This window comes from Doryrhamphus excisus, chromosome 7 (assembly GCF_030265055.1).
Source record: "Doryrhamphus excisus isolate RoL2022-K1 chromosome 7, RoL_Dexc_1.0, whole genome shotgun sequence".
NCBI classification, from domain to species: Eukaryota; Metazoa; Chordata; class Actinopteri; order Syngnathiformes; family Syngnathidae; genus Doryrhamphus; species Doryrhamphus excisus.
Genome location: NC_080472.1, coordinates 21,450,912 through 21,477,967, shown reverse-complemented (window position 1 = coordinate 21,477,967; position 27,056 = coordinate 21,450,912). Strand labels below are relative to the sequence as shown.

Sequence of the window (27,056 nt, the reverse complement as noted above, 5' to 3'; positions counted from 1 at the left end):
TGCAGGAAGGTTTTGCTTTGTAAAGAAGCGTAGATGTTTTGCATGTGAATTTGGATTTTTTACTTTTTACTCCACGTACAGTTACACTAAATGTTTTAGTGTCTTTTAGCTGGGACATTAGTATGTCTGAAAGTAGCTTTTGTCATAATTTGAGTGGAGTTTTGCTCTTTTATTCAGCAGCACCAACAATAAGGCTTGTTAGCCTAGCTCGATTCTTCATGTACACACTGAACAACAAGCTAACATCAGAGCACATTAAATTTATTGTCTATTTTGTTATCACTAACTGCAGGAACGTAAAAGCGAACGCACGGTTTCGTTTCCTAACATGTCCACGGAAACACGTTTTATTTCGAAGGTCTTCACCGGAAATCCCGCCTCCCCCGCTGTTTTTTTTTTTAGCTTGACGGCGAAGAGTCTCCAGAAGGAGGACCGAGCCAGCCGGAGGCAGCGAGACTGAATTAAGCTTGCAGTCCCAGCCTCATGCTTCGACCAGGACTGCGCTCCTCCCGTCCGTTGTCTCAGCTATATCCATTTCATCGTCATATTTAGCCACAAACAGGAAGAGGGGGCAAAGACAACGACAAAGGGCGCCGAGTCATGGAGCTTTATTGCCTCGAGTCGGACTCGGTGGTGAAAGCCCAGCCTGACCCAAACATCCTGAATGATCACAGAGTGTTGCAAAGTTTATTAACCATCGAGGACAGGTTTTTACCTCAATGTTCATATTTCCAGCGGGTCCAGAAGGAAATCCAACCTTATATGAGACGAATGGTTGCGGGCTGGATGCACGAGGTTTGTGCCTGTTTTCATGCTAACTAGCTAAGCGGCTCTTGTGTTTGTTGTTTGTGGATTGATTTGCATCGTTCGGCTTGAAATTGATGTTTTTCCGCTGGTTTGCGTGGAACTGTGTGACAATCGGGCGAGGATGACTCACCAAAAGGCGTGGGAGAGTCGAAAATTCCACCACCACGGAGACAATTCAACCCGCAAAAAGATGTAGCCTAGCTTGATTATTTACATTTGCTAAAGCCTTTACGAAGACCTCCTGATGGCAGGAAACCCACTCGAAGCCTACAAAACACCCTGGTTTTAATTTAACCGATGCAAAAAAATCAAATTTATGCATTGTATTAATTATTATTAATTTTTTTTAAAAGGCAGACAGCCAAGCAGCATGGCAGACTCCAAACTTTTCGTAGCAATGGCATGCAGACTATTGATATGACTTAAAAGTATTTTCAGTATTCGGAAAAAAAAGGAAGCTTAGTTGCCTCATGACTTCCTATTGAGCTCGGATTTGCAGCAAATGTGCATTTTTTTGCAGATACATATTTTATATGTACATCAACCTTTACACATCTCCAAGAGAAACACTCAAATCCTTTCATTCTGCTTGGAATGGCAGCCATTTTCTTATTATTTCTGCTTATTTTCCAGGTGTGCGAGGAGGAAAGGAGCAGCGAAGATGTTTTCCCTTTAGCTATTAACTATTTGGACCGATTCCTAGCGGTGATGCCCACAAGGAAAAGTTTCCTGCAGCTCCTGGCTGCTGTGTGCATGTTCCTGGCCTCCAAGTTAAAAGACAGCAGGCCGCTATCAGCAGAGAAGCTTTGCATGTACACGGACAACTCCATCACGCCTCTGGAACTGCTGGTAAGATGACGTTTTGACCGGCAGTCGATGCAATTCTTCATTCGAATGCTAATGCTTTCTCAGGAACCACCCGGGTTTCCTTTTCAGAGCTGTGCTATAAAAAAAAAAATGGCCACATTCTTGCTTTGGGCTGGAGAGGAGTGTGATGCCATCTAGTGTTCGGACTGAAATTCAAAAGAAGAAAAGCAACAACGCCTCCCGGTCCCGTTTGAATGGACAGGAAAGTCGATGCTCATTCTTTCAATCGTTCGGCCATATTTGAACGTTTTAATAAATCCTATTGTGTTTAGGGAAATGACCAATGACCCATTTGATGGTCTCGGCCTACATATTCCTGGATATCCTCACAGGATGGCCTGCTTCTTCAGCTGGAGCATTGGTGTGGGGGGGGCGGGGGGGTGTGGGGGTTGACCTCGGGCAGGCATCTGTCCAGGAAGTGATGTTGACTTGGCTTCAAACAGGTTAAACGCAAGCATGTGTGCATCGGCTTTGGTAGCCCGGCGTTCATGCTGTGACGGGGTGGCCCATTATCTGCTTGATGTGGGTTATTCCCGCTAGTGGGTGGGGGGGGGGGCACACAGTAGGCAGCAAATTCACTCTTGTCACAGTCCAGAGGTGTCCAAATTGCACCCTGGCCTCCATTTGTGGCTTGTGACTGTTTTTTTAATCAGTCTGCGGCACATTCTGGAGATGTCGTTTAACAAGAAAACAAGAATAAGGTCGAAAACGTAAATGAAAAAAGTCGACGACAACCTGTTCTTAGAATGAGTAAGAATAACACTTGAAATGAAAATATTAAAGAAAAAAAATTGAGTAAGGAAAATTGACGAGAAGGAGGAAATACTGTAGTCCCTCGTTGATGGTGTGGAATTGGTTCTTGACCCAACTGTGATAAGTGAATTTAAACTGAATACTTGTGAGAAAACCTGTTGACCGCCTTCTAAATACGCTTCTTAACATAAATAGAGCCCTCCAGACATGAAATAACACCCCCATAGTCACCCTTACATTCTGAAGATGTCATTTAACAAGAAAACAAGAAAAAAGTCGAAATCGTAAATGAAAAAAGTTGTGAATAACATGTTCTTATGAGGAAGCATAATGCATAAAAAGAAAATATTAAAGAAAAAAAATTGATGAGAGGGGAGGAGATACGGTAGTTCCTCATTGACGGTGTGGAATTGGTTCCTGACCCGACCGTGATAAGTGAATTTAAACGGAATACTTGCTAGAAAACATGTTGTCCGCCTTCTAAATATGCTTCTTAACATAAATAGAGCCCTCCAGACATGAAATAACACCCCTATAGTCACCCTTACACTCTGAAGATGTCATTTAACAGGAAGACAAGAATAAGGTCGAAATCGTAAATGAAAAAAGTTGTAATCTCGCAAGAAAAAGTCAGGAATAACATGTTCTTATAATGAGGAAGAATAACTCTTAAAATGAAAAGATTAAAACAAATTGACGAGAGGGAGGAAATACGGTAGTCCCTCGTTGATGGTGTGGAATTGGTTCCTGACCCGACCGTGATAAGTGAATTTAAACAGAATACTTGCTAGAAAACCTGTTGATTGCCTTCTAAATACGCTTCTTAACATTAAGAGCTCTCCAGACATGAAATAACACCCCTATAGTCACCCTTACACTCCTATTATTCAATATAGTAGACATAATAAGACTCGAGTGTTACAATAAACGTGGACAGGAAGTGAGTTTGGGGCTTCAAAGATGACTTTTAGCTGGAATCCCGCCGCTACGTTAGCATGTCTTATTATTGCGATGTTTATTGTGTGCCGGTTGTGAGGTCATTCAGACCTGCAATAAAGGCCTGTTGTTCCTGCCATCTAGTGACCAGTGTGCAATACCGCATGACAATTTCAATGCTTCTTCTTTAGGCTTTGTTTGCAAATATGTCAAATATAGCTAGTTAGCATATCTTGGCTAAATGTCGAGCACGAATCACATGTTCATTGGCGTCATTGAACTTGTGGATATATGCCAGCCCACCAGTGAGGAAATCCTCAACGGGGCGGCGGCAACTTCAAGCGCTCTAATGCACATATTTGCCCTTGATAACAGGAAGTACAGTCACATTTGGCCCCACCCTTGCTTATCTTTCTCTTTCCACTTATTTGCATGCAGCTAAGATGTAACACGCCCACCCACCCACACACCACAGAGTGATGTGAGCGTGAATGTGGGTCATGTCGAAAGTCAGATGAGCCGCCCACGCAGACGTTTCCATTGTTGACAAAGTCACAAATGTTTGACGGCAGCGTGCTTCGGAAGCTAATATTTGCACTCGTCTTATTTAGTTTATTGGTACTAATGCAAATGTCCGTGACGGTTCATTCACACGTCGTCCCTCGTTGTGCCGTACATGAATCATACATGAAATATAATTGATTCTTTTTATGATGGTCATATAATCCTGTTTTTGGCCTCCGTTTCGGTCCGATATGGTGATGGTTTAATTTCATTTGAACGTGCATCAGATTACAATTGAATGCATCACAAAATCAGTTCCCAGTTCCACATGTTCTACATCAATTTTTTAATTTTATTTATTTTTAATGTATTTTATAATTTATTTATTTCTTTATTTTATAATTTTATTTATTTTCATAATTTTTGTTTATTTATTTATTTATTTATCTATGTCACGTACCGAAGTAATGGTAAGTGTAATGGTTTAATTTCATTTGAACGTGCATCAGATTACAATTGAATGCATCACAAAATCAGTTCCCAGTTCCACATGTTCTACATCAATTTTTTAATTTTATTTATTTTTAATGTATTTTATAATTTATTTATTTCTTTATTTTATAATTTTATTTTCATAATTTTTTATTTGTTTTTATATTTATTTATTTATTTATCTATGTCACGTACCGAAGTAATGGTAAGTGTGATGGTTTAATTTCATTTGAACATGCATCAGATTACAATTGAATGCATCCCATAATCAGTTCCCAGTTCCACATGTCCAAAAGGAGTAGGAAGAAGCAAAGCTTATTAAATCCTACCCCTCCATCTGGTACTTTTACAATCACTAACTGTTACATTTGTTCACTTCCTGCTTTCCTAATAGATTTTTTTTTAATTTTATTTATTTTTTAATGTATTTTATAAATTTTTATTTATTTATTTTTATTTTTGTTTATTTTTATTTTTTGTATTTTTTGTCGCGTACCAAAGTAATGCTAATGGTTTAATTTCATTTGAACATGCATCAGATTACAATTGAATGCATCCCATAATCAGTTCCCAGTTCCACATGTCCAAAAGGAGTAGGAAGAAGCAAAGCTTATTAAATCCTACCCTTCCATCTGGTACTTTTATAATCAGTAACTGTTACATTTGTTCACTTCCTGCTTTCCGAATATAATTTTTTTATTTTATTTATTTTTTAATGTATTTTATAAATTTATAGTTATTTATTTTTGTGTTTATTTTTATTTTTTGTATTTATTTATTTATTTATTTATTTTTGTCGCGTACCGAAGTAATGCTAATGGTTTAATTTCATTTGAACATGCATCAGATTACAATTGAATGCATCCCATAATCAGTTCCCAGTTCCACATGTCCAAAAGGAGTAGGAAGAAGCAAAGCTTATTAAATCCTACCCCTCCATCTGGTACTTTTATAATCAGTAACTGTTACATTTGTTCACTTCCTGCTTTCCTAATAGATTTTTTTTAATTTTATTTATTTTTTAATGTACTTTATAAATTTATAGTTATTTATTTTTGTGTTTATTTTTATTTTTTGTATTTATTTATTTGTTTATTTATTTATTTTTGTCGCGTACCGAAGTAATGCTAATGGTTTAATTTCATTTGAACATGCATCAGATTACAATTGAATGCATCCCATAATCAGTTCCCAGTTCCACATGTCCAAAAGGAGTAGGAAGAAGCAAAGCTTATTAAATCCTACCCCTCCATCTGGTACTTTTACAATCGGTAACTATTACATTTGTTCACTTCCTGCTTTCCATAATACAGTTTAAGGTTTTTTTTTGTTTGTTTTTTTTTTAATAATGTACCTCGTACCGAAGTATGCGTTGTATATGACCATACAACGCACGTATCGCACGTAACGAATGAGGTTTGCCCTGCGCTGTATCGTTCTGCCCAAACAAAGCTCGCTCACTTTCTATTCTAACCCGATGTCTACAAATAACCCGCCATGGGGCCAAAGAAAGCCGTTTGAACACTAAACAGTATGTGTACTTTCTACAAAATGTATTTTAGTAATATTTTGCTAACTGATTAACAAGCTGTAGAAAGTCCATCGGGGCGGGATTTGGGGGACGGCAGGCGCCCGTCGCCCGGGAGCACCCCGTCACATGTGGCCGTTGTGCACACAAAGGATATGAGGCATGACAAAAGCACGCGGGTGATAAGGTGGAAGTGGGAGCTTGTGGTGCCGCAGATTCCCAGCCTGTTGGAGAACATTGAGGCTGAACCCCACCTCTCGTTTTTAACGTTCCTCTATCATCAACGCGTCAGTATCAGGCCGCCATATTGTCTTTGTGGTCTTTAATGGAGATAGCTAGTTGAATCTGTGGCGGTCTGGATTATTTTATGAATAAGTTCACGGTTGTAACGTCCTAGAAGGTGATGGGAAGGAGAAAGACTGAGAAGAAAGCTTCTTGTGGATGTTTCAGGATTGGGAGCTGGTGGTGCTGGGCAAGTTGAAGTGGAACATGGCCGCCGTCATCCCCAACGACTTTGTGGAGCACATCATAGGCCGTCTGCCCCTCCCCAAGGAGAAAGTGGCCATGGTCCGCAAGCACACGCAGACCTTCATCGCCCTCTGCGCCACAGGTAGTCCCACCTTGACCCCACTTGCCTCCCCCCTCCCTCCACGTCTGCATGCTTTCCCACGCGTGTATGCTAGCATGCTAGCATTCCTCCATCATGAGTCATCATGCATGTGACCTATTTCTCGCCTCCCTTATCCCGCAGTCGCTGGCTTGAACCTGGAAATCACCATGTCCATCCTTCTTCTGGCCTATCACCCCCCCCCCCCCCTTCCCCCTCATCCCTGTTTGTTGACAGGGAAGCCTCCAGGTTGGAAAAAGTCCCGTGATCTTCCTTCCTTCCTTCCTCCCTCCCTCCCTTCTTGGCCTCGTGTCCAAAATAAACTCTTCTCTCTCTCTCTGTTGTCGTTAGCATAGCGCCGCGTGTGCTAGGAATCCTTGCTAATATTTTCATATCCTGGACAGCGGCGCTGATCCGACGTCACGCTTTGTTTCCCGGCGCCGCCTCCCCCGCTCACTCAATGGCAGGAAGCGCAGCAAAGGAGGTCACGCCCATCAGTTTAGAGGCAGTTCATTTAGCCTCACTTGATTGGTTCTAGGGCGGCACGGCGGTCGAGTGGCTAGCACACAGACCTCACAGCTAGTAGACCAGGGTTCAATTCCACGCTCGGCCATCTCTGTGTGGAGTTTGCATGTTTTCGCCAATCCGGGTACTCCGGTTTCCTCCCACATTCCAAAATCATGCTAGGTTAATTATTCATTCATTCATTTTCTACCGCTTTTCCTCACGAGGGTCGCGGGGGGTGCTGGAGCCTATCCCAGCTGTCTTCGGGCGAGAGGCGGGGTACACCCTGGACTGGTCGCCAGCCAGTCACAGGGCACATATAGACAAACAACCATTCACACTCTCATTCATACCTATGGACAATTTGGAGTGGCTAATTAACCTAGCATGTTTTTGGAATGTGGGAGGAAACCGGAGTACCCGGAGAAAACCCACGCATGCACGGGGAGAACATGCAAACTCCACACAGAGATGGCCGAGGGTGGAATTGAACCCTGGTCTCCTAGCTGTGAGGTCTGCGCACTAACCACCAGACTGCCGTGCCGCCCGCTAGGTTAATTAGCCACTCCAAATTGTCCATCGGTATGAATGTGAGTGTGAATGGTTGTTTGTCTATGTGTGCCCTGTGATTGGCTGGCTGGCCACCAGTCCAGGGTGTACCCCGCCTCTCGCCGGAAGACAGCTGGGATAGGCTCCAGCCCCCCCCGTGACCCTCGTGAGGATAAGCGGAACAGAAAATGAATCAATGAAATGAATGTTAAACGTAACACCCAGAATGGAGCCGCAGCCCACTTTTGGGCCCCAACCCACCAGTTGAGAATCCCGGCTGTAATCTGTGGCGCCCCCTATACTCCGACCCGTGCATGCGTGGGTTTTTTCCCGGGTACTCCGGTTTCCTCCCACATTCCAAAAAAAACATGCTAGGTTAATTAGCCACTCCAAATTGTCCATAGGTATGAATGTGAGTGTGAATGGTTGTTTGTCTATATGTGCCCTGTGATTGGCTGGCCGGCCACCAGTTCAGGGTGTACCCCGCCTCTCGCCTGAAGACAGCTGGGATAGGCTCCAGCACCCCCCGCGACCCTTATGAGGAAAAGCAGTAGAAAATGAATGAATGAATGATTGGTTGCCATCCATGTCCATCACATCCTCACCATTCCATACCGCTAATGGTGGAAACCACACTTCCTGTAATTTGCGCCTCGCCTGAATGAAAAATATTTAAAATTAATTTTTACCTTTTTATTCAAGTCGAGGAAACGAGGAAGCGGATGAGTAAATGTAGGTTTTCTAAGGAGTTGATGTTCCTGTGGTTCCTGTGCTGGAGGACCTCCTCCTATTGGTCAGCTAGCTGGTCCGGGAGGAGCCAGACTGGACACGCACCTCCATCAATAAGCGAGTCAATCATGCAAGTCATTGAACTCGCTTGGTGGAGAGCAGCTTTTTACGACGCATGTGAACGCCTCATCACTTTTCTCGGTGGAGGACTGGTAACGTTGGAACATGGAACGTTGGGAATGTTGACGCCACAGAAGCATAAAGAAGCGCGAATAGAAGAGTAAAGGAAGTTTGAATGTCACATGACCCCCAAGCATGCCCCCCATTGGATAGAAACATAGTGAAAGTGGAATTGGATTAGACCAGCATGGTTTTGGTCTTGGTCTGGAGCGGTCGGGTTGCTTGACTGCAGCATCCGTCCGTCCAGGCCTGTTAGGGTTGAGTCTACCAGACGTGGACTGAAAGGACCCGTTCCCAGAATCCCAGCCGAGGAGAGTAGGAGGATTCCTGCCCTGTTTTTCTAATCAAGACTTTTTCTCCAAGGGGGGAAAACGCACAAGTTCCATCCTGTGTTGGAAACCCAGACCCTGGGAAAAAAGCGTAGCGCATGTGCACCCAGCTGCCGTACTTCTTCTCGCTTATCCTGAATCTGTTTCTTCCGACCAGACGACCGCCTGGCCATGAACCCCCCCTCCATGATCGCCAGCGGCAGCATGGGGGCTGCCGTCTGCGGCCTGCAGCTGGACCACAGCGACCAGAGGCTGGCCCGAGACAACCTGACCGACCTGCTGGCCAAGATCACCAACACAGAAGTGGTAAGCGTGCTGGCCCCCGGGGAGGGGCCACATGGGAGTTGTTTGTGCTCCTGGGGGGGGCGGCGGCCTGCTGCTATAACGAGCAGCGGCGGAGCGGGAATGTCTCCGTAAAACTAAAACTCAGAGTCCGCATTCTTGCGGTTGCGCACATGCAGTTTCTGCCGGAGCGCCTTTGCCCCCCCTGGTGGAGGATCATGCTCACCACGCTGCTCGCGGTACGACTTTAGTTTGTAGCCCTTTTTGGCTGGAAACACGCCTTAGTGAACCAACCAATTGGGGCTTGGGGGCATATGATTATTTTTATTATTTATTAATTATTTTTTTTTATTATTTATTAAATTATTACATTTGGTTTGTGGGCGCACATGTGCGTTTTAGTTACAGTATATTATTGTATGTGTGATTTTGTGTGTATATGGGGAAGAAATAATCAAAATAAATAATAAAATATATAATAATAGTAATAATAAATTTATTAAAATAATTGCAATTATCACAATTATCTTTTTTTATTTTAAATAAATTAAATAAATTATTATTATAATAATAATATATATATAATATATATATTATATTATATTATATAATATTATTACATATGTGGGAAAGTGAAAATATGTAAATGTAATAACTTTCCACAAATGTAATATGAGAAAAAATTTTGTGGTTATTGTTGTTGTTTGTTCTTCTTTTAATGAGGGAGAATGTGTAGATGTCATTTTGAGGATTTTAACAAGATTATTTTTTTTTTGTGGAAAAAATATTATTCAAAGAGTATCATTTGAATTAAACATTAAAGGAATCTTTAATTATTAAATTATAATTTATTTTGTAATTAAAAAAGATAACATAATTGTGATAATTGCAATTGTTTTAAAATTATATTATAAAATTATAATATAAATTATATAAAATTTATAATAAAAATTTGCAGTAAAATTATTACTATTATTATTATTTTATTATTTATTTTGATTATTTCTTCCCCATATACACAATAATATACTGTAACTAAAACGCACATGTGTGCCCACAAACAAAATGTAATAATTTCCTGCAAATGTAATAGTTATAACATTTGCAGGAAATTCAGTATTATGTTTGCAGTGGGCAAATTTTATTATGTATGTGGGAAAATTATTAATTAATTTTATTTATTTGTGGGATTATTACATTCAAAGCTGCAAATTTGTATTATGTTTGTGGTTTATTACGTTTGTGGGCAGTTATCATGTTTGCGGGTGTAACACCCTCACCTTTTAGAAAAGAACTTGATAGGATAGAAATATTCCAAGAAGTCAGAACTTGGACCAGTGGCTGACCGGTTGAAAGGAAAATCAAGTTCCTGACAAATCAATAAAATAATAAATAATAATATTGAATCATAATGGAATTCCGCCATCATGTACATAAATAAAATAAGCCTGATGAAAATGTTAATGCCTTGCTTTTTAGACTTTTAAGACTCGGTTCTCTACTTTCCATCAAGACTAAAACCTCGCCGTCGTGTTTTGCTCGCAATCAACGCCAATCCTAAAAAGGCGGAGTTGCACCGCCGCCGAGCTTTGTGGTGGCGTTGCCACGGCGACGCAGCCCCCACAACCTCCTCCGCCGTCACAACAGGCAGCTCCATCGGGTTCCAATTATCCGTACGTTTCAAAGGAATGCTATGCGAACCCCCCCCCCCCCCTCTTTTGCGAGCGGCGGCACATTCTTGAAGCTGCCGGCTCGCGGCCGAACCAGCGACCTCCCACGTCTGCTGGGGAGGCGAGGGGGGGGGGGGGGGCGGCTTTTTAAAGACATGTCCAATAACATCCGCTCACACCGTCCCGGCTTCACCTTTTACACCTTAAAGTGTGTGTGCTTGGCTTGGCTGTGGGGGGGTGGTCTGGACCTCCACTTGGACAAGCGACCACTGAGGACCTCATGTGGCTGGTACCATTGTTCTAGACCACCTAGCTCCACGCTATTAGAATTAGCAGATTTCCCGTGCATGTGACGCATTGTACTCTCATGCCCCCCCCCCCCCCCCCCCCAATATGAAACGTGTCAAAATCTTCAAAATATCAATGGGGAAAGGTCAGCAGCCTTGCACAAACACTGGCAATAGTCCACAATGTCGTAGAAATAGTAGTAGTAGTAACGTAGTAGTAACGTAGTAGTAACGTAGTAGTAACGTAGTAGTAACGTAGTAGTAACGTAGTAGCGCTAACGCAGGAGAGTAGAAGGTTGTAGAAGCTGACCCTGACCCAACGTGGCCCCTCCAGGTGGAAAAAAGGCGAAATGGTACAAAATAGTACAAAATCAACCGCAGTACATCATGGACGCCATCTTGTCCTGCTCCAAGCCAAGTCATTCAACTCCGATTAAGACTGAAAATAGTCCACAAAGTCAGAAATGGCAGTGAGTGACTCAGCAAAATATAAGTTGATCATCATCATTAATTAAGAACATCTTCAGATAAGACTCAAAATAATTAATTTCTATTCACGTGATGAATGAATTCACGTCATGAATCGGTGGCAATCTGGCACGCAACGCTTTAGGATCGATTTAGGATCGATTTTAAGATTCTCTTACTGGTTTTTAAATGTCTTAACGGACTTGAACCTTCTTATTTAGCTGATCTGCTTTTACCATATCAACCCCCCCCCCTTTTAACAATACAAAAACCCACGGAACAAAAACCCCCACCTGTGGAAGAGCCTCCCGGAGAGCCTCAGGTCTGCGGAGACTGTTGATATTTTAAAAAAAATTAAAGACTCACCTTTTTAATTAGGCTTTTAACTCGTATTTTCTTATGTTTTTATCTTTTTTAGTCCTATTTTATGCTTTGTCTTTAGCTTTTAACTCCAGTATTTCCTCAGGGGGGGTCCTCCACAATGGGGGCTGTGTCGGGTCTGCCATCCTTGGGTCCCTTTGACCCGGGCCGGCTGGGGGTTCCTCCCTTTTGATGTGGGGGTCCGCCCGCCCGCCCGCCCGCCTGTGTGTCGGAGTCGGGGGAGGCCCCATGTGCTGGTCCCCACCGATGGCACGGCCTGCGGCTCCTCCCAGTGTGGACGGCCCCCAAAGGTGGCGTTTCCTTGATCCTCAGTGCCATGCCATGTCTCCCTACTGTGTGTGTGGGTGGGTGGGTGTGTCTAGGGAGGGAGGGGCTTTTTTAGTAATTGTTTTTCCTTTTAAATTGTGGTAATTGTTTTTAATTCTGTAAAGCACTTTGTGTTGCATGTCTTTGCAGGAAAAGTGCTATACAAATAAAGTTGATTTGAATAAGGCTGGAAATAGTCCACGGTGGTCTAGGGGTTAGCGCGCAGACCTCACAGCTAGGAGACCAGGGTTCAATCCCACCCTCGGGCATCTGTGTGGAGTTTGCATGTTCTCCCCGTACCCGGGTTTTCTCCGGGTACTCCGGTTTCCTCCCACATTCCAAAAACATGCTAGGTTAATTAGCGACTCCAAATTGTCCATAGGTATGAATGTGAGTGTGAATGGTTGTTTGTCTATATGTGCCCTGTGATTGGCTGGCGACCAGTCCAGGGTGTACCCCGCCTTATGCCCGAAGACAGCTGGGATAGGCTCCAGCACCCCCCGCGACCCTCGTGAGGAAAAGCGGTAGAAAATGAATGAATGAATGGAAATAGTCCAAACTCGTAGATATTGCAGCAATCTGGCACAAAAAAGATCAAAATGACCCCAAATAAGTCTGGATATGATGTACAAAGTTGTAGAAATTTAGTAACAAGCAAAGTGGGGGGGCGGCGGGGGTCCAACACGGCGTCTTCATCGTAAAAGAATAGCGTTTTTTTACAGCTGTATCGATGTCCCCCCCGTGTCGCAGGACTGTCTGAGGGCGTGCCAGGAGCAGATTGAGCGCGTGCTGGCCGCCAGCCTGCAGCAGGAGACCCGGGGCGGCGGCGGCGGCGGTGGTGGCGGCGGTGGGGGTCCCAAGTCCAGGGAGCAGCAGCAGCAGGACCAGTCCAGCACCCCGACAGACGTGCGTGATGTCAACTTATGAACTCCCACGTCTTCCACCCCCAACCCCACACACACATGGCGACAATCCACGAACTTTTAGCATTTATGAAATTCCCCCCTCCCCCCACCCATCCACACTTGTTTTTGTATGTGCCACATGTAATCAAACAAGATATTTAAGAATCTTGAAACTTGATAGTGCCTTCGGTTCTCCACGGCGGGAACCTGAATATATTTTCATACTTGAAGAAACATAACTTACTTTGATGAACTACAATATTTTACTTTGACAGCCAAAACTATGATAGCGTATGTTAGCTAGTATTTAGTTGTTACTCGTTTAGCATCTTAAGCCTTACAGTTAATCACTCACAGTTTGATGCGGGGGGGGGGGGGGGGTTCCACGAGCACCACGTCACGCGGAAGAGAGGAGCGGCGGGCGGGCAGGCTGGGCCTGCCCACACAGGAAGTCGTTGTGCGGAGGAGGCGGGGTTACGTGTGTTGGCGGAGAAAAAAAAAAAACGAGTCGCAGGTTTCACGCAAGTGGCGAAGGCACAGACGCAGGTTTTTTGAGTCGTGATGGACGCTCGGAATGCCCCCGAAAAGTCGGGAATGTAAGCTACAGGAGGAAGAACTCCAGGTTCCCACGTTTTTAGCTTTCGCTGCAGTTTTGAAATTTCGGAGCGATTGCGGGATAGGAACGATATTGATGCACTTTGAAAAAAAAAAAAAAAAAAAAACCCTTAAGAATTCTAACGGGATGGTAAGCGAGGAGAGTCCATTTGGTTTATTAGGGTTTTTTGTTTGTTGTTTAGGTTTTTGGTTCTGGTTCTAGTTTTTCCTTAAGTTATTTGATTTACTCGCTTTTTTTTTTTGGGCTGGATTCCCACGGGGTCGTGGAAGCTGCACCCCCTCCCCCTCCACTCCCCCAACAGCAGCAGGTGATGGACTCCACAAGGAATATTTCCATGGAATATCAACAAGTTATTTCATCGTACTTGAATAGTTCATTCCCGGTCAAATCTTCCCAGAGTCGGGATTATCCTGTTCAGATCCTTGTCGTCGATGCCTGACCTTGTACATATCTTTGCCCCCCACCCTGAGTGTCTCATGTTGATGCTTTAATCCCGAAATGCGTGTTTTTTTTTGCTTTGAAAAGACGTCAAAGGGGAAAAAGAGCTCATTCCAAAGTGACACGTCTCTACACGTCATTCTCTTGCTGCTACGAAGCTTTTCTTTTCTCGTTTTCAACAAATTTGCCTAATTGTGATTCACTCGTTTGCTGCTATTATATATGACTTTTTGTTGTATTTTTGCTTTTTTTTTTGTGTGTGTCTTGTGAGTTGTACTGGCGGGAACGTGACAGTTTGCTACCGGACTGGAAGTACTCGTTTTTTTTTTTTTTTGGCCCATCTTTGAATTATTCTTTTATTGTGTATCTTTTATCTTATCTGTTGTATACTTGCTGCTTACCTGGTAATTGTTTTGTGTACCTCAGGTTAATTTGGACGGATAGAGCGTTACCTCATCACACTTTTTGCCACACCCTTTTTTTTTCTGAATTTTAATAGGGGGGACATTATATGGCAGGATGCGTCATCTTTTGAAAAATAATTAAAAAGAAAACGTATGCTATCAGATTCCAAAAAAAAAAAAAAAAAACTCCCCAAGACATTTCACATGTGTGGTGCTGCTCAAAACACGCCCTGTACTGTATGACACATCCAAAAGAACAAAGTTTTATTTTTTTTTTCCCGTACGTTGGTATTCATCTGCCTGTTTTAAATCACTTCATTGGAATTAAGTGGGATCTTTTCTTTTGAGGTACCACCAGAATGTTGTTTGGTGTGTTCTCTTACACCCCCCCCCCCCCCCCCCACACACCCCCTCACCCGCACCCTCTATTTGCAACCACACATTGTACCTCAATAATTTCTCAATAAATTGGCGAAAAATCACAATACTTCTCTTTTCTGGGATTCTCTTAGCTGTGTTAACCTGTTTTGTGTCCACTAGAGGGCGGCATTGTTGCTTTACAGGACTGTCTTCATCTGCGCAGACTCGAGAATGAAGCAATGACGTCCTTGTCTACGTCATCACTGCGCGCTGCGAATCAGGAAGTGCTCTGTGCCGGAAAATGTTTACGTTTACTTTAACCTTCGTTCGTCAGTAAGTGTTTTTTAATGTAAATCTCACCGCTACTATGTAAATATATTAAGAAATATGTCAATTTAACATGTTTTTTTCGTGTTTTCACACAGTGGAGAAACGCAGTACAACAAGGACAAGCTATTGCAAGGTATTTGTCTTATTTGTGTGTAATAGTATCAGTTTAGATGTTGAATATAACAATGTATACAGTGTGACACATATATAGCGTTACAATTTGTCATAATGTATATTCTCCGGGTATTGTGTTCCAGGCCAGGGTGTGGACACCCTCCTCTCGGACACGGGTGTACGGCAGGCCGAGGCTGTTGGTCGATACCTGGCGGACGTTCCATTCAGCGAGGTGTACGCCAGTAACCTCCAGCGGGCCGTGCAGGTATTTTAGCCTTTTAGCCGTTTAGCTGTCGTCACAGTACATGTACTGATATATCATATGACTCGTAATAATAAGAGACGTGTTATATAATCCGCGTGATTTGACTTTATCTCCCACGCGAGACTGCTGAACACATCCTGGCTAACAACACGTGCTCCTGTGGCGTGGAGCTGCTGCTGGAGCCTTTGCTAGCAGAGAGGGTGAGCCATCTTGAACTCGAGTTGATGTTAGCATGTTAGCACGTTAGCATGTTAGCATGAGCGTCTTCCTTGAGTTTCAGCGTCCTTGTTTTGTTTTCAGGGTTTCGGTGTCGCCGAAGGGAGACCCAAGGAGGAGCTGAAGAACATGGCCAACGCTGCCGGTCAGTCGTGCCGGGACTTTACGCCCCCTGGTGGAGAAACATTGGAGCAGGTGAATATTCAGATCGATACTTTTAATGTTATAAAAAAACATTCTCAAATCAACATATCGATACTTTTTATTTTATAATAGTAATATAATATAAGAAAATATGTATATATAATATAATAATCATTTTATTCAAAATGATTTCAATTATTTGTGCAATTTACTGTTTACGCTGTACATTGTTGTTCATATTTAATGTCGTTTATTTATTTTCCACATTATTATTATTTATTATTATTATTATACGGGAGCCAGGCAACAACATTATCTATCTATCTAGCTCTCTAGCTCTATCCATCTCTCTATCCATCTCTCGCTCTATCCATCTCTATCCATCTCTCTCGCTCTCTCTCTCTCTATCCATATCTCGCTCTCTATCCATATCTCGCTCTCTCTCTATCCATCTCTCTCTCTCTATCCATATCTCGCTCTCTCTCTATCCATATCTCTCTCTCTATCCATATCTCGCTCTCTATCCATATCTCGCTCTCTCTCTATCCATCTCTCTCGCGCTCTCTCTCTCTCTATCCATCTCTCTCTCTCTATCCATATCTCGCTCTCTCTCTATCCATCTCTCTCTCTCTCTCGCTCTCTCTCTCTCTCTATCCATATCTCGCTCTCTCTCTATCCATCTCTCTCGCGCTCTCTCTCTCTATCCAGCTCTCTCTCTCTATCATCTCTCTCTCGCTCTCTCTCTCTAGCCATCTCTCTCGCTCTCTCTCTCGCTCGCTCTCTCTCTATCCATCTCTCTCTCTCTATCCATCTCTCTCTCTCTCTCTCTATCCATCTCTCTCTCTCTATCCATCTCTCTCTCTCTCTCTCTATCCATCTCTCGCTCTCTCTCTATCCATCTCTCTCTCTCTCTCTCGCTCTCTATCCATCTCTCTCTCTCTCGCTCTCTCCATCTCTCTCGCTCTCTATCCATCTCTCTCTCTCTCTCTCGCTCTCTATCCATCTCTCTCTCTCTCTCTCTCGCTCTCTATCCATCTCTCTCTCTCTCTCGCTCTCTATCCATCTCTCTCTCTTTCCAGCTCTCTATCCATCTCTCTCTGTCTCTCTATCCATCTCTCTCTCTCTGTCTCTCTATCCATCTCTCTCTCTTTCTAGCTCTCTATCCATCTCTCTCTCTGTCTCTCAATCATCTCTCTCTCTCTAGCTCTCTATCCACCTCTCTCTCTCACTCTATCCACCTCTCTCTCTCACTCTATCCATCTCTCTCTCTCTCTCTAGCTCTCTATCCACCTCTCTCTCACTCTATCCATCTCTCTCTCTCTCTATCCATCTCTCTCGCTCTCGATCCATCTCTCTCTCTCTCTAGCTCTCTATCCATCTCTCTCTCTCTCTAGCTCTCTATCCATCTCTCTCGCTCTCTATCCATCTCTCTCTCTCTCTGTCTCTCTATCCATCTCTCTCTCTCTAGCTCTCTATCCATCTCTCTCTCTCTCTAGCTCTCTATCCATCTCTCTCTCTCTCTAGCTCTCTATCCATCTCTCTCGCTCTCTATCCATCTCTCTCTCTCTAGCTCTCTATCCACCTCTCTCTCTCACTCTATCCACCTCTCTCTCTCACTCTATCCACCTCTCTCTCTCACTCGATCCATCTCTCTCTCTCTCTAGCTCTCTATCCATCTCTCTCTCTCTCTAGCTCTCTATCTCTCTGTCTAGCTTTCTGTAAATAGTTTTTATTGGTATAGTAGTAGTTTATTCCGTAGTATTTTATTTTCTGTTGTGTAAAATACCATATGAACATATTTACTATGATTTTGGCTATGCTGTAAATCACCCTGTACTTCAATGTACTTCATGGTTTAAAGTAAAGAATATGGTCAATATAGTACGCTTTGGGGGCGGGGCCTAGTGGGGTACGTTTGAGGGGGGGTTAGCTTAGCTGTAGGCGCTAATGTTTATTCATGTTTGTGTAACAGTACACAACGTTCTAAATCACATGTATGGACTTGGAATGATAATAATAATCATGTTGACGTTCCCTTAGCTTAGCTTAGCTTAGCTTAGCATAGCATGCACCAATAGCTGCTCGGTCGTCTAAAACTTCGATCCATTTCAAGCTTTTTTTGTTTCCTTCCAGGTGAAGCTACGATTCCAAAATTTCCTGAAGCTCCTTTTTGCCAAGATGCAGGATGCGCAGGGCTGGGGGTCGCCCGCGGCCGCCCCGGACGAGGAGGGCGCGCGGCGCTCCTCGGCCCACGTGCTGGTCGTCAGCCACGGCGCCTACATCCGCGTGGCCGTGCGTCACCTGCTGGAGGACCTGAAGTGCTCGCTGCCCCCCGCCTCCAAGACGTCCCAGCTGCTGACCCCGTGCCCCAACACGGGCGTCAGCCGCTTCGTCCTCACCCTCGCCGCCTCCTCGTCCGGCCCCGTCCTCCATGGGGCTCGCTGCGTTTTCGCCAACAGGAAGGACCACCTGGAATCGCTCAGGACCGACCTCTAGCCTGGACGGGGGGCGTTCGGCATCGAACAGGGTAACCATTGATCATCTTATTTATTGATCTGCGACACTTTATGGCAATCTTTGAGTTTACGTGTGGAGGAGGAGGAGGAGCGGCGCCACCGCATCACGCCATCGTGTGTACCCATGTGACCGGTGGGAACACGCCGCCGCCATCGATACGTGACGGCGCAACCAATGAAATTAGCCACGAAAAGGACAGGAAGTCATCGTCAACAATCTTTGGACCTCTCACTCTTTGTTGTTTGCTTGGCTTTTATTGAGAAAACTACTACACAAACTGTGTACTTCATACTCCCTAATGGTGGCTGTGTACATAGTACTGTGTGTACTCCAACAACAGTGGCTGTGTACATAGTACTGTGTGTACTCCAACAACAGTGGCTGTGTACATAGTACTGTGTGTACTCCAACAACGGTGGCTGTGTACATAGTACTGTGTTTACTCCAACAACGGTGGCTGTGTACATAGTACTGTGTGTACTCCAACAACGGTGGCTGTGTACACAGTACTGTGTGTACTCCAACAACGGTGGCTGTGTACACAGTACTGTGTGTACTCCAACAACAGTGGCTGTGTACACAGTACTGTGTGTACTCCAACACTAGTGGCAGTCTACACAGTACTGTGTGTACTCCAACAACGGTGGCTGTGTACATAGTACTATGTGTACAACAACAGTGGCTATGTACATAGTACTGTGTGTACTCCAACAACAGTGGCTGTGTACATAGTACTGTGTGTACGACATACTCCCCAATGGTGGCTGTGTACATAGTACTATGTGTACTCCAACAATGGTGGCAGTCTACATAGTACTGTGTGTACAACAATGGCTGTGTACAAAGTACTGTGTTTGCTCCAACAACAGTGGCTGTGTACAAAGTACTGTGTGTACTCCAACACTGGTGGCAATCTACATAGTACTGTGTGTACTCCAACAACAGTGGCTGTGTACATAGTACTGTGTGTACTCCAACAACACTGGCTGTGTACATAGTACTGTGTGTACTCCAACAACACTGGCTGTGTACATAGTACTGTGTGTACTCCAACAACACTGGCTGTGTACAAAGTACTGTGTGTACTCCAACAATGGTGGCTGTGTACATAGTACTGTGTGTACAACAATGATGGGAGTTTACATAGTACTGTGTGTACTCCAACACTGGTGGCAGTCTACACAGTACTTTGTGTACTCCAACACTGGTGGCAGTCTACATAGTACTGTGTGTACTCCAACAACGGTGGCTGTGTACATAGTACTGTGTGTACAACAGTGGCTGTGTACATAGTACTGTGTGTACAACAGTGGCTGTGTACACAGTACTGTGTGTACTCCAACAACACTGGCTGTGTACACAGTACTGTGTGTACTCCAACAACGGTGGCTGTGTACACAGTACTGTGTGTACTCCAACAACGGTGGCTGTGTACATAGTACTGTGTGTACTCCAACAACGGTGGCTGTGTACATAGTACTGTGTGTACAACAGTGGCTGTGTACACAGTACTGTGTTTACTCCAACAACAGTGGCTGTGTACAAAGTACTGTGTGTACTCCAACACTGGTGGCAGTCTACACAGTACTGTGTGTACTCCAACAACAGTGGCTGTGTACATAGTACTGTGTGTACAACAATGGTGGGAGTTTACATAGTACTGTGTGTACTCCAACACTGGTGGCAGTCTACATAGTACTGTGTGTACTCCAACAACGGTGGCTGTGTACATAGTACTTTGTGTACTCCAACACTGGTGGCAGTCTACATAGTACTGTGTGTACTCCAACAACGGTGGCTGTGTACATAGTACTGTGTGTACAACAACAGTGGCTGTGTACATAGTACTGTGTGTACTCCAACAACAGTGGCTGTGTACAAAGTACTGTGTTTACTCCAACAACAGTGGCTGTGTACACAGTACTGTGTGTACTCCAACAATGGTGGCTGTGTACATAGTACTATGTGTACAACAACGGTGGCTGTGTACATAGTACTGTGTATACTCCAACAACAGTGGCTGTGTACACAGTACTGTGTGTACTCCAACAACGGTGGCTGTGTACAAAGTACTATGTGTACTCCAACACTGGTGGCAGTCGACACAGTACTTTGTGTACTCCAACACTGGTGGCAGTCTACACAGTACTGTGTGTACTCCAACAATGGTGGCTGTGTACATAGTACTGTGTGTACAACAATGGTGGGAGTTTACATAGTACTGTGTGTACTCCAACACTGGTGGCAGTCTACATAGTACTGTGTGTACTCCAACAACGGTGGCTGTGTACATAGTACTGTGTGTACTCCAACAACGGTGGCTGTGTACATAGTACTGTGTGTACAACAATGGTGGCTGTGTACATAGTACTGTGTGTACTCCAACAACGGTGGCTGTGTACATAGTACTGTGTTTACTACAACAACAGTGGCTGTGTACATAGTACTGTGTGTACTCCAACAACAGTGGCTGTGTACAAAGTACTGTGTTTACTCCAACAACAGTGGCTGTGTACACAGTACTGTGTGTACTCCAACAACGGTGGCTATGTACATAGTACTGTGTGTACAACAATGGTGGCAGTCTACATAGTACTGTGTGTACTCCAACAACGGTGGCTATGTACATAGTACTGTGTGTACTCCAACTATGGCGGCTGTGTACATCTACATAGTACTGTGTGTACTCCAACTATGGCGGCAGTCTACATAGTACTGTGTGTACTCCAACAACGGTGGCTGTGTACACAGTACTGTGTGTACTCCAACAACAGTGGCTGTGTACACAGTACTGTGTGTACTACATCTCCTTAACGGTGGCTGTGTACATAGGGAGTATGTCATACACACAGTACTAACAGTGGCTGTGTACATAGTACTGTGTGTACTCCAACAACGGCGAGTACTACTACCGCATGTTTATTAGTTCCGTACGTAGACACAATACAATGACGATATACTGAATGTGTACTCCTGATGTGTATAAATAACATAAATAAGGTAAAGAATGTACTTCAATAAATAAATCCTGTTTGTAAGTTGAGGATTATGAATGAATATTTACATCATATTTACATGAAATGGTTGCACTGACAATTGATTAGGTACGCCAGCGACCCGCACTACTTCATGATGAAGTATTCTGGGGTACTTTAGTACAGATAGTTGAAATAAAAGCCTTATGAAGAGATACTGCAGGTGTGCCTAATGATTGAAGTTATTGAAATATATAATACCTGGATTATTGAAGTGTTTCTTAGTAATAAATACACGCACGTCCACGATGGTCTCACAAGTCTGGAGGAAACGCCGTGACATCCGGAAGGGGAGCTCCCAGGTCCAATGTCATCCCACGGTTCCGCCGCTCCTCGGGCTGGCCGGGTTGGCTGAGTGGACTCCCCAGGGGTCGTGTGGCGCCGGCGGCGGCTGCTGCTGCTGGAGCATCTCCCGGGACGCGTTCCTCCCTTCCTCCCCGGGCTCCAGCTCCAGCTCAGTCTCCGCGTCCGGCTCCGCGTCGTCCTCCGGCACGGCCCTGGAATCGGATCCCTCGCCGGCGTCCGGCAGCCGGTTCCTCCTCTCCCGGTGCAGCAGGAGACGCTCCAGCGGCACCGTGCTCTTCTTGGGCAGGAAGAGCGACGTCTGCGGTAGGTTGAGTCCCGCGGCGAAGACCTGGCGGGAACCCTCCAGGTCGAGCAGGATGCCGGTCCGGCTGGAGTAGAACACGTCCCGGTTGTTCTCCAGGAGTTTGTGGTCGAACAGGCAGTCGTCACGGAGACACACGGACTGAAAAAAACACGTCATAATGTTCACATTTCTTTCTTTTGGAACTTTTTTTTTTACATTTAATATATATTTTTCTACATATTCTTACATACCTTGTTCGAGTCCGCTATTATTATTAATCGGTCAACAAAACCCACGCAAGTATGCTCGCGTGGAAAAGGTGAACTGGTGCCCAAGAAGCATTGAGAACTTACAGAGGAGAAGGGTGTTCCATCCAGGTCCATGCAAAGGTACCGACTGCTTTTCACGCCCAGGATAGCGAGACGTTCTCGGGTGTCAGCCTTCAGCATGATGACGCCTGCGCACAACGGTCCCATCAACAACAAGAAGACATGAACGAATGAATGGAGGATTACACGCAATTAAGGAGAACGTACTGTATGGCCCCCTGCTGGTGGTTTTCCGCACGGTTCCGTCCGGTTTGATCTCCAAGTAGAAGTTGTTGAGCTCCGTGGAGGTCTGAAGGTGGACGTACCTCCTAGGGTTGCCCCAGTTGGAGCCCACCAAAGGGGACGGATTCGGGGCAGTCTCCCCGCCAGGGACCCCCTGCACGAGGGCCACGAAGGCGAGCATCCATCGGGCCGGCGCGGCCCTCCTTGCCCCGGGTCTCCTGTGCGCCTCCATCCTGCAGCGGTCCGATGGTGGAAGTGTGCTGAGCTTCTGTGGTTCTCCTCCTCCGGTTGCTCTTTAAGAACCCGAGCTCTCGCCACTCCTGCTTCCATCCTTTGCGGGGGAAAAAACACCAACTCGCCCCCGAACGCAGATGAGCGGCTTTGCAGCGGCGGAAGGGACACTTCCACTCGGGTGTTTACGTCTAAGGCCCCCCCCTCCTCCTCCTTCTCCTCCTCCTCCTCCTCAGACCGCTTGGCCTCCTGCTCCTGTTTTATTTTGGTACTTCGTCATCATTGCCGCCCCCTTGTGGACAATTAAGTCCTTCTGGGCTGGAAGGAAGGGAAAACCACAAACATGTCACGTTATTTTTTTTTTTTTAATGTTCCACAATTACACAGTTTTGAAAAAAACGTAAGGGGTTAGTATGGCGTTTTTTTCTATTTTTTCAACTTGCTGAAAATGCACTTTTCTGGTGAAAATAACAAAGGAAACCTCACACACACTCAACAGGGGCCCCAGAAGCACCCAAAAAGGGCATAAAACGACAATCTTTGAGGGGGTGATTTTTGACAAAAAACGTAAGGGGTTAGTATGTCGTTTTTTTCAATTTTTTCAACTTGCTGAAAATGCACTTTTCTGGTGAAAAAAACAGCGGAAACCTCACACACACTCAACAGGGGCCCCAGAAGCACCCAAAAAGGGAATAAAACGCCAAAATTTGAGGGTGTTGATTTTTGAAAAAAACGCCATACTAACCCCTTACGTTTTTTTCAATTTTTTCAACTTGCTGAAAATGCACTTTTCTGGTGAAAATAACAAAAGAAACCTCACACACACTCAACAGGGGGCCCAGAAGAGCCCAAAAATGGCATAAAATGCCAAAGTTTGAGGGTGTTGATTTTTGAAAAAAAACGTAAGGGGTTAGTATGTCGTTTTTTTCAATTTTTTCAACTTGCTGAAAATGCACTTTTCTGGTGAAAAAAACAGCGGAAACCTCACACACACTTAACATGGGCCCCAGAAGCACCCAAAAAGGGCATAAAATGCAAGTTTTAAATTTTGTGATTTTTGAAAAAAACGTAAGGGGTTAGTATGTCGTTTTTTTCAATTTTTTCAACTTGCTGAAAATGCACTTTTCTGGTGAAAATAACAAAGGAAACCTCACACACACTCAACAGGGGCCCCAGAAGCACCCAAAAAGGGAATAAAACGCCAAAATTTGAGGGTGTTGATTTTTGAAAAAAACGTAAGGGGTTAGTATGGCGTTTTTTTCAATTTTTTCAACTTGCTGAAAATGCACTTTTCTGGTGAAAAAAACAGCGGAAACCTCACACACACTCAACAGGGGCCCCAGAAGCACCCAAAAAAGGAATAAAACTCCAAAACTTGAGGGTGTTGATTTTTGAAAAAAACTTAAGGGGTTAGTATGTCGTTTCTTTCGATTTTTTCAACTTGCTGAAAATGCACTTTTCTGGTGAAAATAACAAAGGAAACCTCACACACACTCAACAGGGGCCCCAGAAGCACCCAAAAAGGGAATAAAATGCCCGTTTTAAATTTTGTGATTTTTGAAAAAAACGTAAGGGGTTAGTATGTCGTTTTTTTCAATTTTTTCAACTTGCTGAAAATGCACTTTTCTGGTCAAAAAAACAGCGGAAACCTCACACACGCTCATCAGGGGGCCCAGAAGCACCCAAAAAGGGCATAAAATGCCAGTTTTAAATTTTGTGATTTTTGAAAAAAACGTAAGGGGTTAGTATGTCGATTTTTTCAATTTTTGCAACTTGCTGAAAATGCACTTTTCTGGTGAAAATAACAAAGGAAACCTCACACACACTCAACAGGGGGCCCAGAAGCACCCAAAAAGGGAATAAAACGCCAAAATTTGAGGGTGTTGATTTTTGAAAAAAACGCCATACTAACCCCTTACGTTTTTTTCAATTTTTTCAACTTGCTGAAAATGCACTTTTCTGGTGAAAATAACAAAGGAAACCTCACACACACTCAACAGGGGCCCCAGAAGCACCCAAAAAAGGAATAAAACGCCAGAATTTGAGGGTGTTGATTTTTGAAAAAAACGTAAGGGGTTAGTATGTCGTTTTTTTCAATTTTTTCAACTTGCTGAAAATGCACTTTTCTGGCCAAAAAAACAGCGGAAACCTCACACACACTCAACAGGGGGCCCAGAAGAGCCCGAAAATGGCATAAAATGCCAAAGTTTGAGGGTGTTGATTTTTGAAAAAAAAACGTAAGGGGTTAGTATGTCGTTTTTTTCAATTTTTTCAACTTGCTGAAAATGCACTTTTCTGGTGAAAATAACAAAAGAAACCTCACACACACTCAACAGGGGGCCCAGAAGAGCCTGAAAATGGCATAAAATGCCAAAATTTGAGGGTGTTGATTTTTGAAAAAAACGTAAGGGGTTAGTATGTCGTTTTTTTCTATTTTTTCAACTTGCTGAAAATGCACTTTTCTGGTGAAAATAACAAAGGAAACCTCACACACACTCAACAGGGGGCCCAGAAGAGCCCAAAAAGGGAATAAAACGCCAAAATTTGAGGGTGTTGATTTTTGAAAAAAACGCCATACTAACCCCTTACGTTTTTTTCAATTTTTTCAACTTGCTGAAAATGCACTTTTCTGGTGAAAATAACAAAGGAAACCTCACACACACTCAACAGGGGGCCCACAAGCACCCAAAAAGGGAATAAAATGCCCGTTTTAAATTTTGTGATTTTTGAAAAAAACGTAAGGGGTTAGTATGTCGTTTTTTTCAATTTTTTCAACTTGCTGAAAATGCACTTTTCTGGTGAAAATAACAAAGGAAACCTCACACACACTCAACAGGGGGCCCACAAGCACCCAAAAAGGGAATAAAATGCCCGTTTTAAATTTTGTGATTTTTGAAAAAAACGTAAGGGGTTAGTATGTCGTTTTTTTCAATTTTTTCAACTTGCTGAAAATGCACTTTTCTGGCCAAAAAAACAGCGGAAACCTCACACACACTCAACAGGGGGCCCAGAAGAGCCCAAAAATGGCATAAAATGCCAAAGTTTGAGGGTGTTGATTTTTGAAAAAAACGTAAGGGGTTAGTATGTCGTTTTTTTCAATTTTTTCAACTTGCTGAAAATGCACTTTTCTGGTGAAAATAACAAAGGAAACCTCACACACACTCAACAGGGGCCCCAGAAGCACCCAAAAAGGGAATAAAATGCCCGTTTTAAATTTTGTGATTTTTGAAAAAAACGTAAGTCGTTTTTTTCAATTTTTTCAACTTGCTGAAAATGCACTTTTCTGGTCAAAAAAACAGCGGAAACCTCACACACGCTCATCAGGGGGCCCAGAAGCACCCAAAAAGGGCATAAAATGCCAGTTTTAAATTTTGTGTTTTTTGAAAAAAACGTAAGGGGTTAGTATGTCGTTTTTTTCAATTTTTTCAACTTGCTGAAAATGCACTTTTCTGGTGAAAATAACAAAGGAAACCTCACACACACTCAACAGGGGCCCCAGAAGCACCCAAAAAGGGAATAAAATGCCAGTTTTAAATTTTGTGATTTTTGAAAAAAACGTAAGGGGTTAGTATGTCGTTTTTTTCAATTTTTTCAACTTGCTGAAAATGCACTTTTCTGGTGAAAATAACAAAGGAAACCTCACACACACTCAACAGGGGCCCCAGAAGCACCCAAAAAGGGAATAAAATGCCCGTTTTAAATTTTGTGATTTTTGAAAAAAACGTAAGGGGTTAGTATGTCGTTTTTTTCAATTTTTTCAACTTGCTGAAAATGCACTTTTCTGGCCAAAAAAACAGCGGAAACCTCACACACACTCAACAGGGGGCCCAGAAGAGCCCGAAAATGGCATAAAATGCCAAAGTTTGAGGGTGTTGATTTTTGAAAAAAAACGTAAGGGGTTAGTATGTCGTTTTTTTCAATTTTTTCAACTTGCTGAAAATGCACTTTTCTGGTGAAAATAACAAAAGAAACCTCACACACACTCAACAGGGGGCCCAGAAGAGCCTGAAAATGGCATAAAATGCCAAAATTTGAGGGTGTTGATTTTTGAAAAAAACGTAAGGGGTTAGTATGTCGTTTTTTTCTATTTTTTCAACTTGCTGAAAATGCACTTTTCTGGTGAAAATAACAAAGGAAACCTCACACACACTCAACAGGGGGC

The 27,056-nt window shown here is 43.7% G+C and overlaps 3 protein-coding genes across 4 annotated transcripts in view; 2 read left to right on the top strand and 1 right to left on the bottom strand.

Annotated features, from left to right (window-relative positions):
• Positions 1 to 423: 423 nt before the first annotated feature.
• On the top strand, positions 424 to 15,026 carry LOC131131977 (G1/S-specific cyclin-D2-like). Its single transcript, XM_058077074.1, has 5 exons — positions 424 to 795; positions 1,441 to 1,656; positions 6,338 to 6,497; positions 8,943 to 9,091; positions 12,930 to 15,026. Exons 1-5 carry the CDS (start codon positions 601 to 603, stop codon positions 13,104 to 13,106), a joined length of 897 nt encoding a protein of 298 aa, XP_057933057.1. The 5' UTR covers positions 424 to 600; the 3' UTR covers positions 13,107 to 15,026.
• Positions 15,027 to 15,118: 92 nt separating this feature from the next.
• On the top strand, positions 15,119 to 21,674 carry tigarb (TP53 induced glycolysis regulatory phosphatase b). Its single transcript, XM_058077077.1, has 6 exons — positions 15,119 to 15,235; positions 15,328 to 15,365; positions 15,490 to 15,611; positions 15,734 to 15,811; positions 15,912 to 16,022; positions 18,105 to 21,674. Exons 1-6 carry the CDS (start codon positions 15,204 to 15,206, stop codon positions 18,465 to 18,467), a joined length of 744 nt encoding a protein of 247 aa, XP_057933060.1. The 5' UTR covers positions 15,119 to 15,203; the 3' UTR covers positions 18,468 to 21,674.
• The window catches only part of fgf23 (fibroblast growth factor 23), a 50,457-nt gene continuing 44,692 nt past the window's right edge, over positions 21,292 to 27,056 (bottom strand). The window contains exons 2-4 of one of the 2 annotated variants that reach the window (XM_058077075.1): positions 22,649 to 23,212; positions 22,466 to 22,569; positions 21,292 to 22,271 (exon numbers count right to left, since the gene is read on the bottom strand). In XM_058077075.1, coding sequence (XP_057933058.1) covers positions 21,834 to 22,271; positions 22,466 to 22,569; positions 22,649 to 22,895 — 789 coding nt within the window. In that variant the 5' untranslated portion in view covers positions 22,896 to 23,212 and the 3' untranslated portion in view covers positions 21,292 to 21,833. The remainder of the gene's footprint in view (positions 22,272 to 22,465; positions 22,570 to 22,648; positions 23,213 to 27,056) is intronic. The other variant, XM_058077076.1, reaches the window with a different exon arrangement.

Excerpts from the sequence above, each read along its gene's own strand:
- tigarb (XM_058077077.1), top strand. The coding sequence starts at position 15,204 with ATGTTTACGTTTACTTTAACCTTCGTTCGTCA. Across the intron at positions 15,236-15,327 it reads ACTTTAACCTTCGTTCGTCA|TGGAGAAACGCAGTACAACA; the intron begins GTAAGTGTTTTT and ends GTTTTCACACAG. Across the intron at positions 15,812-15,911 it reads AGCCTTTGCTAGCAGAGAGG|GGTTTCGGTGTCGCCGAAGG; the intron begins GTGAGCCATCTT and ends TTTTGTTTTCAG.
- LOC131131977 (XM_058077074.1), top strand. The coding sequence starts at position 601 with ATGGAGCTTTATTGCCTCGAGTCGGACTCGGTGGTGAAAGCCCAGCCT. Across the intron at positions 796-1,440 it reads TTGCGGGCTGGATGCACGAG|GTGTGCGAGGAGGAAAGGAG; the intron begins GTTTGTGCCTGT and ends CTTATTTTCCAG. Across the intron at positions 1,657-6,337 it reads TCACGCCTCTGGAACTGCTG|GATTGGGAGCTGGTGGTGCT; the intron begins GTAAGATGACGT and ends TGGATGTTTCAG.